The sequence below is a fragment of the Nesoenas mayeri genome, assembly GCF_963082525.1.
Source record: "Nesoenas mayeri genome assembly, chromosome: 4".
In the NCBI taxonomy this organism is placed as follows: Eukaryota; Metazoa; Chordata; class Aves; order Columbiformes; family Columbidae; genus Nesoenas; species Nesoenas mayeri.
The window spans coordinates 21,195,110-21,211,655 of record NC_137540.1 but is presented as its reverse complement, the minus strand read 5'-3'; the positions used below and the strand labels follow the sequence as shown (position 1 = coordinate 21,211,655).

General features: G+C 37.3%; 1 protein-coding gene across 1 annotated transcript in view; it reads left to right on the top strand.

Moving 5' to 3' along the window:
• SLC10A7 (solute carrier family 10 member 7) overlaps positions 1–16,546 on the top strand; it is a 146,606-nt gene that overhangs the window by 48,244 nt on the left and 81,816 nt on the right. The window contains exon 5 of the mRNA XM_080344320.1: positions 2,943–2,981. Coding sequence (XP_080200446.1) covers positions 2,943–2,981 — 39 coding nt within the window. The remainder of the gene's footprint in view (positions 1–2,942; positions 2,982–16,546) is intronic.

The following is a 16,546-nucleotide window of genomic DNA, read 5'->3' as shown; positions in this document are numbered from 1 at the left end:
AAACCCCAGGTTTGTGGGTATGAGAGAAATTTACTTCTAAGTTTATTTTGCAGGAGAAATGTTTATGAAGAAAACTGCAAATATAATACAGTAATTGACATGTGGAAGTCCTCCCTCATGGAGGCAAATAATCTGACTACAGATTAATGTATGGGCTTTCTTTTCTTTTGTCTGTAATGACCATTTACCATTTGCCACGGATGATTTCTGACACTGTGGGGAAAGGGAAATAAAAATCAAAAACTAGTGTACCCCTGGACCAGTCCGAATTAGACTTTTGCACATGACTGGCTGAATACCTAAAGCATACGATTTGTCTGAGATTGTTGTATTAGTACCTGTTATGTACTTGAGAATACAAAAAAAATCCCAAAATGTTCCTGGTGGGTCAGGAAGGAAGAAAGAAAATAAGTTTGTTGATGGCCAATATATGTGCCACCAGAACAATCTAGTATCTCTCCTTAATACCTTTCCAGGTACAGAATTTCTCCTGGCAGTGGAATTGGAGTATATTTTAAGTAACAAATTTCATGTCTTTAAGTGATACTCAAAATCAGGATTGGCAGCTACTGATGTGGCTAAAACTAGATGCACAGGTACCTACTAAGGGTATCCGTTTTAAAGTATACCTGCTAGTGCTTTGTTCTGTGTGCATTGTTGGAATGAGCAGAAAAATGGTTGAGGTCTGTCCAGCACTGAAGTTATTTCTCTTGTGTCAGTGGACTTGGTCTGGCAGGCTCACCTGCACTGTAAACAGAGCCTGGTCTGGTAGGATTATGGAGCTTTTTGACACATGGAGTTCAATTTAGCATGTTAGGGAGGAAAGAGCTACTTTTTATGCTTGCTACCCATTTTATGTGGACTTCACCAGCTTTCCTGAAGAGGATAAGTGATACAGTTCTCTGTAGGAGACAGAAATGTAGCTCTCACTCTGCATGCAAAATCTGCATGGGGAGGAGGGGACTATTAAGTCCTCCCAGCCTTCTGGTGCAGAAGTGAAGCGCAGATGCTTCTGTCTTTCAGTTCTTAACAGTTAATTTATATTGGTTTATATAGCAAAGACTATTTTGCAAGGAAGACATCTTCAAGTGTGCTTAAAAATGGAACTCTAGATCCTCCTTCATGGGTTCAGAGGCAGGATGTAATAAAAGCAACCTTTCTACATATTAACCAGATTGAAGTGGTCAAATACAATATCTGTATAAGAGAATGGCACATGTCCAACAATTACCAAAGAGACTTGATAAACCGGATCAGTTTTTTATTATAATAATAATGGAAACCTTATGAGGAATATATTAACAAAAGATACATGCAAGGACATCTCCTGTATTGAAACTGATCCCTTGCAGTAGGTTTGTGTGCATCGGTATAATGTGTCTCTCTCTTGCGGTATCAAAGTATCAGCTGTGTATCTGCAAACGCAACTAGAAAATCCTGATTTGACTCTCACTTGTTGAAGAATTGTTTTAAGTTGCACTCACTCTTGCCTTCAACTGTGATCTCTGGCAAGAGAAGCTGTTTGGACTTGCGCCTCTTTTTTATGTTCAAAAAGGCATGTTGATGAGGAAGAGGTGTTAAAATATGTTACTGTAGTTTACAACTGTCAACTATAATGTTTTATTTAGCTGTATGTATCCAGCTGCTCCCTCAGCAACATGGAGTGCCATATGCCATTGTCCCTCTTAGTAGGCAAGTCAGCAAAGGTTTCCCAGTCTGCATTTGTTTTTGTATTTGGGCCGCTAAGGAGCTGCGGTCCAGTGCCATCTTTTATTGATAGGGCCAGCAGAGGAGGAATCTAATGAAATTATCAAAGCTTTGAATTAATTATGAACTTGAATAAGAAAGCTAAGCTCTCTAGAGCCAAGGATCTCATTAGCCATTCATTTTCATTGCATCCTCTTATGGAGCAGAAGGCAGGTTCAGCTACAGCTCCTACCCTGATTTTGGACTTTATTCAAACTTGCTGAACTCGCTAGCATCCACTTATTATTAATCTGTGGGTGGAAGTGTCCGGGGTGATTAATTTGACTTAGCTCTTAATCTTCATGTAAACGGTAGATTTCCCTCCTCCTTTTCCTCTTACCTTTGCTGTGTGGCTTTTCATCATCAGACTGGCTGCCTGACAAGAGTTTCTGTTCTTTCTTGGTGATTGGGGAAAGCTATTCAAGACTCGAGTTTTAACTTCTTGGAATTTAATTAGTTAATGTTAAGAAAGAATACTGCTACTTGTATTTGCTGGATATTTAGGTAAGCACAGACACTTCTGTAATAATTATCGAACTTGTTTGTTTTCTGATTTAAAAAAAACGTGGAGTTAAAAGTAGTAATTAGACATTTTGGACTCTGAAGTGTGGGGTGGTTGTTTTGGTGGTGTAGTGGCTTTTTTGGGTGGGTTTTGTTGTTTTTTGTGGGGTTTTTTTTTTGTTCCTATTTTAGATTTCCTGGTCAAACTACAGAAACTTCTAAATTTGTCACTACTTTATTATGATGAACAATTAAATTAGTTTGCCTGGTTAATATTCCATTAAAATTCTTAAAAGTCTATGAAAATACAGTATTTTAGTTTAGATTATATTAATTTTGATTAATAGATCAATTTTTAATTTCTGGCAGATTAGAGCAAAAGCACTGAGACCAAGCTTCTGTGTAATATTCCTAGTTCTTGTGGCTACTACTCTTAAGTCTGCTAGCAAGGATTTTCTTCTCCTCCTGCTTTTGTCCATTTCAGCACATTATTTAGGAATGCATAAACTAGAACCTATCAGTCTTCATAAGTTACAGGCCACTGGAAATTTTTCAAGCAGTGGCTAACTGCCTAATGGTCTCTGTGTATGTCTGTATCTGGAGGATCTAATAGGTTTTTGGGCGGAGGAATAACATTTTATTTTTGTACTATAGCTATTTTACCATTGGTGATATTTATCTTTTTCTCTCTTCAGGCAGCTGCTATATTTAATTCCGCTTTTGGAAGTTTTTTGGTAAGTAATGCAAAATTTATAACAAGTGCTTTAGTAGTCTTATTTTTAACAGTATCATTGGTGTGCTTGTATTTTTCACATTAGTGTTGGTGGAATTGTGCCATTTAGCTGGAAAAAATGGATCATCTTTCCATTTATTTTGCTGTACCATTACATACAGATATTTCTTCTCTTTTTGCTAAACTCTTGAGAAAAGTAGTGAATAAATTGTCTCCGCTCATGGTAAATTAATAAAGTGTAAACACATCTTAATTTTCTCCTTAATGGGTTAACAGAATCTATTATTATGCAGATGATTCAGACGAGGGCATCAATATATTGATTTTTCTAATAAGGCCTATCAAATACTCATTATTTTCTATCAAAAGGCCATAGATTTTGAAAAGAAAACATGACCCAGCTGATCAGAGAGGAGATGCTAATTTACTCAGTGACATGTCATTTGTTTAGCATATTTCACTGTCAGTGAAGCCACTCAGTGTCTCTGAGGAACACACTAAAATAGCTAGATATGGGAAAGCAATCAATCCAGCTGGAAATATAACCATTTCTGTGAACAGTTAGAACAGTATTTGTGGGCCTAGTGGTCTACAAAGATTCAGAAAGTACACTGTAAAGAACACTAAATAAATATATTTATGAAGAAAGGAAGAGTAGATTTCTTTTATTGATATGTTGTTTGGAGAGACATTAATGATTATTAAATAAAAATTATTTTATATGTATGCAAGCTAGAAGTGACTGTTTTGTTTATTTAAGTAGCTAATAATTGAATTTGGTCGTCTTTACTAAAATCTGTGCAAGTTTAGAAGTGTGCATTTGTAATTCCTGTCTTTTGTCCCCAGAAAGAGGACTATGATGTAAAAAAGGAATGAATGACAAAATAATTCACATTAGAAAATTAAAATCAAAACTGCAAGTAAAAAAATACCTGACTTAATGCATATTTGTGTTATGAAAAGCTGGAGTTTGAGAGTTCAAGTATGTAAAGCTGTGCTGCCAAGAGAGAAATGTGCATGGCATTTTGAAGTTGTGCATTATGCTGCTGCTTTTTTGAGGGACTAGGTTAAGGTTAGGAGGCTGAGTGTAGGTTTTATGGGTATAGATGACCATTCATATTTTTCAAATAGCAATTCCCCAATACTTGCTCCTTTTTGTCACCTATCATGTCCTCTCCCAATTGGAAGAAGGTACTTTCTGTGTGTTTGCATGGCATTTTCTCTTGTTGCTTGGCACAAGCTTCGGTTTCTCTGCTGTCCCCAGCTTTCAGTTCAGGAGGTTTCCTCAAATACCCAAAGGCCTCAGCTCAGTTGTCATTTGGAGAATGTCTTTTGACTTCAAATAAGAATTCAGGCCCTGGAGCATCTGACTACAATGCTGGATCCCAGTAAAGCAACGTATACATATTTTAATTTCTAGAGCATATCTGTAGCTCTGTGAAGAAATCTCAGTTAAGGAAGCTGAGCTAGTTTGTGTGCTCATATAATACTCCTGGTTTTGGTTTTATTCTTAGTTCCATGGACTGAACATTGGAAAGTTCTATTTACATATAGTTACCTAATTTCACATTTTATTTATTTCAGATTTTTTTGAATCGTGGAGCAGTATTGTGCTAAACATTTGTCTTAAAAAAATATTCCAGGAAACACTTTTCAAATATATGAAATATCAGCCTGAATCAAGCCACAGTTTTTGGTTTTTTTAATAAAATCAAAGGAAGTGGCCACTATTAAGTCACAAATATATACGAACACTTAAACACTTATTGTAGTATCCTAGTTTGAAATCATGATTATGTAGGGAAAATGTATGTAGGACAGAAGAGAAACAACAAATGTGTTTACTGAAAGTTTTGCTCTTACAAACTTTTCAAGTTATGAAGTTGGTAGAGTGAACTTTGTGGCTGAAAATGCAGTGGAGTGATGGTAGGGCAGGGCAGGGAGTGTAGTAAGTAGCCAGAGCTGTTCACTAGTTTCACAGGGCTGTAGGTCTACCTGGCCTTTGAGTGGCTCCTGTGTGTCACTCATGTGCGATCACTTTGTAAGCCTTCTGTGAAGAACTGGTGAAGCATTAAAAAAAAGACTTGTTTGAAGTCAAAACTGTTCTGTGAAATATGAAAATAATTGGCCTGTTTCTGAGAAGATAATGGAAAGTTGTGGTGTTTTTGGAAATTCACTGGTTTGTATTGGTGCCTAATTTATGGCTGTGGCAGCTATAGGTGGAGATCCTATTTCCTATTTCTTCAGAACGAATCTAAATCAAATTTACATTTTTGCTATTAGTGTCTGATGATGTACTGTCTGCGGATAGGCTTAAATGTAGTTATGTACCTTTATGACCATAACCATATACGTGTCCTGGAGATAATTTGGAAGGCAAGGCTGCAGTCCTTCTTACAGTCCTTCCCTGTCTTGCCATGTGCAGAATGTGGGCAGGTTGCTGCACTTGTCTATAGTCCTGACAAAGCCAGGAGGACAGGATGTTGTCTGTTCTCAGACTATGCCCTGTGGGGCCAGTGTCTGTGTATGACACTGTGAAGCAAGCTGATTTAAAAGGGCTGAAAGATGTGCTATGCTTTTAACTCTTCCCCCTCCCACCCCCCGCCCTCTTTCCTTTTTTAAGACTAGGAAATGGTCCTTGAGAAGTTAAATTGAAATGAACTGTGAAATAAAATGTCTGCAGGAAAAGACTCAGTATCATGTTAGAATAATACTGAGATGGGCTTATTCAGATGAAAAGGAACACATTGTGAAATGCTAAATGTAGAAGTGCTAAATAGGTCTTGATGAGCAGAAATATGCTTAGATTAAGCATTTGGAGGTGTTTTGGGTGGTAAGGAAATTTCCAAAAACTTACCAACCAGCTGCAGAGTAATTCCTTTTAAACTCCAGCAAAGCCCCATATTCATTTAAATATGCAGATGAAACAATGTGTGGAATGATACTGTACATATTTACACTTAATTTAATAATGTCTCAGGTCTAATTAAAATACGGTGTTTTAAAGAACTAATTGTTACAGAAAAGTGTTTTTATGCAGCTAGATTGGTAATAACTAACGGTAGATGAATTCAATTTACATAAATTTCAGCCAAGAGAATATTTAGAATCATACCACAGAGGATTGCTTTGGGTTGGGTATTAATATGCTTTGGGTTGGGTAGTTAATATCATTATCTCCTCCCCTCGCTTAAACAGTTTGGTTTACAATAATTGTGGAATGTAATAAGTGATTTCAGTTTTTCCTCTTAATAGGGTTTTAATAAAATCTGATAGCATTTTACTAATAGTGAGGGGATGGTTATCAGCAAGGTTGCTGCTGTAAAGCATGTAAATGCATGCTAAGATCTGCTGAGTTAGGGAGCACTGAGGTAGCTGTTTCTACTTGTAGGAGAAGATACTTTTGCACCTAAAGGCTAAAGAAATTCTCTGGGATGTTAAGTATGAGTCTGCTGAGATCCTTAGCATTGTATACATTATTGTGCTTCCTCAGCATTTCTATTCTGCTTCTAAAAGTTGTGCTGCAACAGAAAAATAATGCTTGTTAACATCCAAAGTGCAGAGCAATAGGCAGGATGCTGCAAAACATGCTGTGCTAATGATTATCCTACGGTGTTTGCCTGCATGGCTCAGCTCCTTTGGCTTTACGTTCACCAAGGCATAGCCTGTCATTGGGGCTGTTCTTGCACTGAAGTGGAGACACATGCTTGGTTGAGAGCTAAACTCAATTTGGAGTGACAATACAATGCCATGTTCATGTGAGAAGGAGAAGGCCTAAAGTCTAGAAGATTATATTCTCACAAAATGCTCTGCACTACTAGGCTAGAAAGAGCCTTGTCTAATCTCTTTCTACCTCTCATTAATCTCCTTTCCTCTTGAGACAGTGGGCTTGGAAACTCATGAGAGTATCCAGCTTGTGATTTGAGGGAACATTGTCAGATTATTTGATGCCTTGGGGTTATGAACAGTAAATATGAAAGGAACAGCCATCAACTTCACCTTAGACAAAGCACTGTAACCAAAATCTAAAGTTCTGTGGTGACAGGAAATCAAGCGTAAAAGTGAGAATTCAGAGGGCTCTGCTCTGTGACCACTGCACTCCTGAAAAAAAAGAGCAAAGGGCAGCTGAAAATGCAGGTGTTGGTTGAGACTTCTTGCAATGCTGTCTTGGATTAGCTTCACTTCCTCTGTTGAAAGCTATGGGATAAAATAAGGCATATGTCCAGGCTACACAAGTCAGTCTGAAGGAAGGAACCTATTCCATGTTTCATTTCACTTATCTTCTTTGTCCAAATTAAGTATGTATGGTTTTTTTCCTCTACTTGACTGTCTTTCTAAGGTGACAGAGCTGGTTCATATTGTTCAAAAACTCGAATAATTTTTGGAGCAGCCACTTGGCTAATCAAATCAAGGCTAGTGTTTTTATTTACGTTATCTTCCAAATGAAAGCTAAAGCTAGAAGGGAATATGAAAGTTATCTTCTCACATACACACAAAGCCTAGTTGGTTAATGAAAATGTATGGAGTCCTTATCTACTCTGCTTTAGCAGGCATAATGATTTACACAGCCTGACAGCACTAGTGCAGCAAGTAAATGCATTAGGCACAGTGTCCATTTTTCTTGCAAATTTGTGACATAGATTTAATTATGGAATGACCAGCAACTTACAAATCTAATTTTGGTAGGCTGAGCCAACTTTTTTGTTTTAATAACAATGGATTTTTTGGCAATGATTTCATTACTATTTAAAGAAATCCACTGGTATGGAAATAACCAATTGACTGAATTTATTTACTTTCTTTTGCCTTAATGGGTGTTGAATGGTTTAGGTTTATTTCGAGTTTTTATTATAATTTTTAAATCTTAGTTATTTCTAGGATAAATATCTTTATCTGCCTTAAATATTTCTAGCACAAACATTGTAAATACTCTTCTACAATCAGGCAAATGTTTGTATACCCCTTTGTTCCCTCTTAATTGTGTCTTTGCAGCATGAAAAGGGGCAGAACAGTCATCTGGGATTCCCTTTTTACTCTGCTAGCTGTTTACAAGGAAATCTTGCCAGGAAGTCTGTTCACAACAGTTGCTGAATTCTAGATTCAGTCTGGTTTACTTTCAAAGCCGAGCTGCTTTATGGTGTGCCACCGCACTCTTGGACATGGCCGCCTCTCCCTCTCTGAAGGAGCACAGGGGTGCTGCTGGTCTGTGCTCCAAACTGGATTCAGGTAGTTCTTAAAAATCCTGTTAATCTGCCACTTGGGAAGCCACCTCAGCCCTGAAGGATGGGTTTTTGCATGAGTGGAAGGGGTTGGCAGATCCTTGGCAGCAGCAAGTCTTTGGACCAGGTATTATGTAGGTGGCAGGAAGAGTTTGGATTCTCTGGAATTTAAATAATCTTAGGAACCACTTATGTTGACTTGCTGTAACTTTTTCTTATTTCGTGGCTAGTTCTCCCATTGTTAGCTAACATCCCCATTTTGATTTCTGCTGGCTTGATCTGAAATCTCAGTGTGAGTTTGGGCATCATCAGCTGTTTCCAAATCTGCCAAGTAACATTTTAAAATGTGCAGGCTTTCACTCTTATTGTGTATTTGTGCTTTCAGTGTATAGCATTCTGAATTTAATACCCAAAGTTAAGTTTGTCTTGTACTATGTTGATACAAGCAAGGCAGAGTAACAAAGCTTGCTGTAACAGAGACCTGTTAGCACAGGCTTAAGAAATGAGCCCTTGATACTGTTTTCAGGGATGGCTGGGGATGTGCAGCTGTCCCAGTATATCCTCACTCTTTATCTCCAAAAACTGAACTGACAGAGTGGGTGTCACTTGGAAACAGATGCAGAATTTTTTATAAAAACAAAGAAGTCTGGTTGTCTATGAATGGTGCTGAACTCCTTTAAAATAAAAAAGGAGTAAGTATAAACGTACGATGGTCAGAAAATTAAAAAGAAGTAAACAAGATTATGCTGCCAAGGGACTGAGAGAAATCAGGTGGGTGGTAACTGGACATCCGAGTATTATAGAACTTAAATGATATGTGGTCTGTTTGATGCAGTTGATTTGAAAAGACCAATGGTCAGCTGGGTTATCTTTGAAAACTTAGGGAGAAGGAGGGTAGGTAACAGTAACCAAAAGGAAATAAGATGTGCTATTAAGTTCTTAGAAAAGCTTGTGTTTTGTTTCAACTGCTAAGAGGAAAATGCATTGAAATCTACATAATAACAAAAAAATAAAAATACTGGCTGTCAAGTGTTTATAAATCATGTGGGCTGTAGCTGGTCTCAGTGCTTTCTTAGTTTTCTCGTTATCATTTGCTTCTGAACATTTAATTCATCTCCCTTGGAACTCAAGCAGCCAGTTCTTCCAAAAGAAAAGTTTATTCTAAAGTAGCAATAAGTAGACCATTAAATGCATCTCTTTGTAGTCTCTTTGCAGCCCCCAAATAATGAACTACTGTATTTTTAAAGATAAATATATTTGAGTATTCTACTTGTTTCCACTTCTTCATATGACATCTAACAGTAAGTAGGATTTTTAAATTTCACCTACTTTTTTGATCAGCAACTTGCTTGGCCTGGTACTTGGTGACTGCTTTTGAGGCAGTACATTGTGTCCCCACCTCTTTCATTGTTACTGTTTTTATGGATTAACAGGCTCTCAAGGAAAGAAATAGTTGGGGATATGTGTGCAGTAGCATTTCTTGAGTTAGTAAAACCAGCAGAAGTGGAAGTTGATGGAGAAAATTCAGAGGTTTTGTTGCAAATTGGAAAGGTAGCATGAGACTTCAGGCAGCTTTATTCTTCCAGTCCAATTTTCATTTATGAATTGTGAAGTAGAAGGGAGTGAAGTTTCAGGAGCTAAAACTGGACATTCAAAGTACCTTAAATTTTATGGTCTGGCGTATTTTCTCAGATCACATAGGGTGGGAAAACTGGAGGTGAAAGTGCCCTCAGACTGACTATGGTACAGTCATCTCTCTTGTTAATGGAATTGAATACTGGAAATGTGTAGAAAGCTTTATTGCTTTTTAAATGAATGCTAATGAATAGCAGAGTCATAAGAGTATGTGTTTTTCATAACTATAATTTGGAGAACTTCTAAAAGAGAAAATGTATGTTCGTAAAATTATATAATCGGGCAATTTATTGAATTAATGTCTAAATCATATCTGTGCTGATACATAGTTTTAGCATAAAATCAGTTTGTTGTCAAAAATTGCTTTTGTCATAAGTCTTAAAATTCATCTTTACTCTAAAAATACAGCATTTTTTTAATAGGATATACTTGGTTTGGGCTATTTTTTCTGCTTACTTTTTGTTAATGGTCAGGACTTGGAAAAAAACAATTGCACTAGGGTGGAACTTGTGTGCAGATCATAACGTTGAAAAGGTCCTGGTACTAGTTTGTGATGTTTTCTTGGTTTCTGTTTTGCAATGGTTTCCCGTCTTTTTACTCCAAGACAAAGAAAGTTAAATTAACAGCAAGAAATATCACTGGTTCTGTTAGGAAGTAAGATTAAGATGTCCAACTTCTAGTTAAGCCATGGCACAATGTCATATCACTTATTTGAAACGATTTTTAAAACCGATTGCACTGAAAAGCTATTGTATTAGTTTCTGACAAACACTTGGAGAAATATTTGCATGCTTTGTTTAGAAAGGTGAAAGTTTACACCACAAAACTTTGAATGAATTATTTTTACAACAAGAGATTTAAAATTCTTGCAAATAATAAGTTGTGTCTCTGGGAACCAAATGCTTGAATTTATTGGTTCTTTACATTAGGTAGATTGGTGCACGAATGAGAAATTGAGAACAGAGGCAGTATGAAAGACAATTTGGTTTTCATTTTGCCCTCTCTGTAACGTCTTTTAATATTAGAGAAACAAAACTGCATTCTTCTAAGGCTATGGTTGTACACAAACATGTAGTCATTTGACCTGATATAAGGGTAAATGTTCCCTGCAGAAATATTTGGAAATGCACCAAATATATAAGTTTTTGCCTCCATTTTAAAATATTAATCAAAAGGAAATTAAAATTATTTTAGAACCTACTGTTAATGTTCTCCTCCAAAGTTTTAGGTTCTGACTGAAATGGAGCAATGATCTTTCCTCAGTCCTGCAACTCTTAGTCTCCTGTATGAGAAATGTGTGTGGCGGGGCAAGAGTAAGTGGAGAGAAATCATCCATTAATTTGTACAGGGGTAGTTAGACCCCTGTTTTCTGCTACTTCATCAGTACTTTGAACTAGTGCTGCTTCAAAGAGTCATTTCACGTGGCATCTGTGTTTGTTATAAAATACAACCTGGTATGCTGAGAAGTCACCTACATGGATGCACTGATCTGTAGTGGAGCCTGGAGCTCATCTTCTGTGTCCACCAAATGTGGATTCAGCAGCCAGCAAAAGCTGGATTCTGGAAAGCAGTATGCCTGTTTTGTGACATTCCCTTGTCAGTGCTGTATTGTTCTCTGCAAACCTTATGTTGACTCTTCAGGGCAGGAAAAATATCCCAAACACATTAATTTATTAAGCTTCTTGATTTTGATTCAAAACAGGTTAAGGCTCTGCCTGGATATGGATGCTTTTCTTCTGTGGTTCTTCTTTATCTGACCTAGCAGTGTCTGTTCAAAACTCATCAGTCTGTGAATCAGCAGTCCTCAGTCTCTTGGGGTAAAAACAAGAGGCACGTCATTATTACTGTAAGCTGAATGACTGGAAACCATTCCCCATGCTGTCAGGGTGACAAATACTGTCTAAATGGAAGTGCCAGAGGTTAGGTCAAAAGTTTCCATGAGGTCCTCTAGCTCAACTAGCAAGGAAGGCACGGTTATCATAAAACCGGAACTTTCTTTGGAAATTTGTGTTTGTTTATTATTTATTGTTGAAAGGCAGTTTTGGTAAACCGTCATGACCCTTCAGCATGAGGCAGCAGTAGTTAATGTCTGTGTTTGTGTTGTTGCTGAGAGGCTCCTCTAATTATTATTTTTCCTTAGCTTCTTTCAAAGTATCAAAACAACCTACAGCTTTCATCCTTAATAGCATGTATCTGGAAATACTGGTTATTGTGAAGGAGGGGGAGAAGTATTTTAATTAATGGTCTGTCATTACCTGTGTCCTCTAACACTGTTCTGTCAGTGGTATAGATTTTGCATTTTGACATTACGTAAAATCAAAAAAACCCACCCCAACAAAACTCAAACAATCTTGAAGACCATTCCTTCACCTGTCGTGAGATTCAGTTTATCACCTTTCTGGCATGACATGTGAGCAAATTCAGCTCCTTTTCACTCCCAGCACCTTCTTTCCTCCTCCTTCATTTGAGTTCTCTACCCACCTACTCCTGGTTACTTTCTTGTAATGATAACTATCCTTAATAATTCCTGTAATAATAAATTGTTTGTTTGTTGCTTCTACTTTTTTTAAAAGATTGTATCACAAAATCCCTTTTCTAAAATATTTTCTGAAGGTACCTTCTAGGTCAACTCCATTGTAAGGGTTTGTTGCAAGAGTAGTTACACCAGGTCCTTTCCCTCCTAGTTGGTGGAAGGTCAGACTAGATGATCATCTGACTTTATCTATGAAAAACTCAGTATGCTGTACAAAGTATGGTCACACCCTGAAAAGGCTGTACGTGAGCTCTGACAAGGTGAAGCATTTGAAAATTTGCTGCTTTTTACTTCCCAATAAAACCATTTTTTAAAATTGTATCTAAACATGGTGACCACCCTGTGTCAAACAGAAAATTTTGTACGTTAATATATGAAGATGGAATGTTGTTTCTACATTTATAAACCATGCTTCATATTATCTTCTGGTTTTTAACCCACATCTTGAAAGCTCAACAATGCATACTTTCATTGGATACCTTCATTCTCCTAGTGTTTAACTTATCTGAATCCACACATGGCTGGGAACAGCTTTTTTGCCTATTGGGTGATAGCTGCATGTGGTTTCACCCCCTCTGCATACTCTTTGCATACCATGGTATACCTGTGGTATGATACAGGTGGTGGCATTGATGCCCACCTGAGTGAGTGGAAAAGTCATTCTAGATTCTTCCTGCTGCATTTGAAGCATGTTCTAATGGCCTGAAAATGCACACCTCATTGTGGCCGTTGCTTAATTGTGGTCTGGTTTCTTTCCCACGTTTTTGCTACTGTATGGAAAGTGAATGTTAACTATTTGAAGGAGAAATATATTACATAGGATTAGATAACATTAATAATGTGAAAGCTGGGGTTTTTAAAGAACTCAAACCTTTTAATAAAATGGAATGTCAAATATATGAGCATGTCTTTCAAGAAATGATAAAAAAAACATGTGAAAAGTTTCATATCTTTTTTAAAGTCAAATAATTATCCACCATCATATAATTTTTTGTTAGATGGACAGTACAAAGATGAAAGAAAATTTTATAGATAACATTGCATTTCACAGCTGACTGAAGCAGGTGTTAGAAATGCAGATTAAGTATACTGACTAAAGACTATATAAATTTGAAGTGAAAATGCCACTGGTCTACTTGCAGTGCCCAGCACATGTGAAGTTTCAGATAGTTAAATTATTAATTTTATTGTGTGAGGTAGTGTAGTGGTTAGGGAGAAGGTCCTTTTGCATTTATGATGGGTTTTTTTTTCCATGTAATCTTTTTAACAGTATGTGATGAGCAGCTAACAGAATTTGCTTCACTGTGTAAGTTTTGCTGTGGAATGCAGCTTGATATATCAATAAAGTGAGTTTAGTTGCCAGTTAGGTGTTTTACAGGAACATGAAGTGCAAACACACAATTGTGGGTAATTACCATTTCTATTAATGAAGGGGACTGGATGTTTTTAGTGTTGCTGTACAAATCCGCAGACACTGGGAAATTTGTGGCTGATCCTTCAGCACGCTCCTGTGGAAGTGGTGTAAGGTGTTAATTTACAGTTCATTCTTTCCTGGACTCCATAGGATTTGCATGGGTGTTACACTTCATGATATACAGGTGCATTACTGGTGTGGGTGGTGTGAAGCTTGTTATAGAGTTTTGGTAGGAGGGCACTGGGAGAGGAGTGACCGTGTTTTCTTCCAGCAACTCAGTAACTTGCTAATAAACTACACTAGCCTGTGAATTTAATTTTGTCGTGACTTGTCAGGTGCCTAGAGCTAGTAATCAATCTTTAGGAGGTCTAATACTCGGATAAATTAGAATTGGAAGTGGATTGGGAGATAGAATCTGGTATAGAAAGTGAGAAGCAGTGCTGAGGCCCTTGCTCAGCATGAGGGACAGACCATTTTCTTCTCACTCTGGACTTTTGTGAGAAAAGGGTGGTGTTGGATCCCTGCAATAGCCTATCATCTGTCAATAGCCTAAAATCTAGCTCGAGGAGGTGACCGTAACAGGAACATGGCACGGTCTTTCATCACCTTGAATGACTCCAAGAAAAGGACAGCTTCTACAGGATTTTTTTCTTAGTAAGTAGTCCCTGGATCTGCTAGTTGTTTTTTGGGGTTTTTTTTGTTTGTTTTGTTTGGTTTGGTTTTGGTTTTTTCCTTTTAATAGACAATATTGTTTTGCCCATCAGCTCATGAGGTGTGGTATTTGCATTGGCAGAGGTTCTGCTCTGACTGGAGGAGCTAGTCCAGTCTGTAAGTATCTGGTATATGATGGAAAAAACTTTGTTGTAACGAGGGAAACAGATATTCAAGTGTCTGTCCAGTGCTTCCTCAGAGATAGGTGGCATGCACCTGCAAACCAGTCATTTGAAAGGGCTATAAATGGCTGTAAGTATTTTGCTTGTATCTACTTTATTTTTTTTTTTCCATAAGAAGAACAAATAAATCCCATGCTTCATTGTTTTCCATGTACCTCTACCCAGAAGCACCTAGGCTAAATTCTATTTTTCTCTCATTTCTCATAACTGGTGCTTAGAGAGATGTGTGTTTGTTCCTTCAGTGATGGTCATTGTATCTTTCTCTGTGCTACAGAACTGAGGTCCCTGCCGTGGGTGCAAAATCATATGGAGTTGTATAACATCTCCAAAAAAGACCCCTTGGTACATTCATAATAAAGATAATACAGTATAATGAAGTAGTTAGCAAAACTGCAATGTAAATTTTACTCTAGTCTTAACTGGTATATAGCATTTTGGTAAGATTTTTCTGGTCATTGACTTTGAGAAATAGCTTCTATCTGTCTTATTTTGCAGACCAATTAAAGCAGAGCAAAAGAGTATAGATAGTTCACTTTATAGGCTGTGTAGTGTCCCCAACAAAGAACTGTTACATGAAGCAATGTGTAAAATGTATTTATTACTATTGCTTTCCATATTTTAGTAGACAGTTAAAAGACAGGCTAAGAACATGATTGTAACACAAGCAGCTTGCAAAATAATAAAATGTGGATGAAGCCTAATATTTCTAGAGCACTGCCTTATTGCTTAGTTTACTTAGTCAGGAAAAGTACAAGTACTGTTTTGCTGCACTTTTTTTTTGTTTGGTTGTTGGTGGTGTTTGTTGTTTGGTTTTTTGGTTTTTGTCTCCTCCTAGTTACAATGCAGGCTTCCCAGCAAAGCTGGCTCATCTGCCTTGGGCCATAGCCATTTTGTCTTCCAGTTCCAAAATCTGATCAATGTGTATATGTATTCAAGTCGGAGAACTAAAATAGAATTCCATTATTACTATCTCAGTGTGCTTACCCTGAAGCAGAGTTAATGTGGGTCTGATTCTCCTGTCATTCTTAAACATCTGTCAAAATGGGATACGTCACTCCAGAGACATTTGGAAAAATATATAATCAGAGCCTTACTACATCAAGCTGTAGCATAATTATTGCACCATAAAAGCTTTCAAAGGATTATGCTGGCTGCTTTTTTATTTTTCAGTTTGATTTCTCTTAACTCTTGGCATTGAAATTGTTATGCTGATTCATACAGTCCATTGCCAACTGAACTTGCATTGACAATATCTCAAGACAGTGTTATGAAATAATATATAGAAAATTACTTTGTCTGTACTATATGAGAGGTGGTATAATTTGTTTTATTTGCTGTTGGAATTATTTTGAAGGCTATTTAAATCCCTCTATGGTCTCTTCCAGGTAATTAATGCGCTTTCTTTTAGGGGCAGAAGAGGCAATCACACTGGTAGAAAAACAACACTATGTCCTTATCAATCTGTTTCAAAAAGCTGTTCAAGCACCCTAGATTGGTGTGATATAGTTGAAGATTTCTAGGCATGTGTTTTGCTGCAGTGGTAATCATTGTTTCTAGACTGTCCAGGTAAATTTTTGGTGCATGGATTTCTTAAAGCCCTGTCAGAGTAAGGAGTTTCTTCCTCTTTGGAGAATGAGCAAGAGATCCAGCAGTTGTCAGAGTTCAGTTGAGCACTGACATGTCCAAGCAGATGAAAGAGAGGTTAGTGACAGGAGAAAGGACAGGAGAGCCCTGGAGAACGGGAGCTCTAAAGCAATAATTTGAGAGCCAGCTGTAACATAACGTGTTCAAGCAGAGATGGGAACATAACTCTTCAGGGATAACATGAAGTAGAAGCTGCTACAGTGATACGCTTTTGAATTATATTTTCCA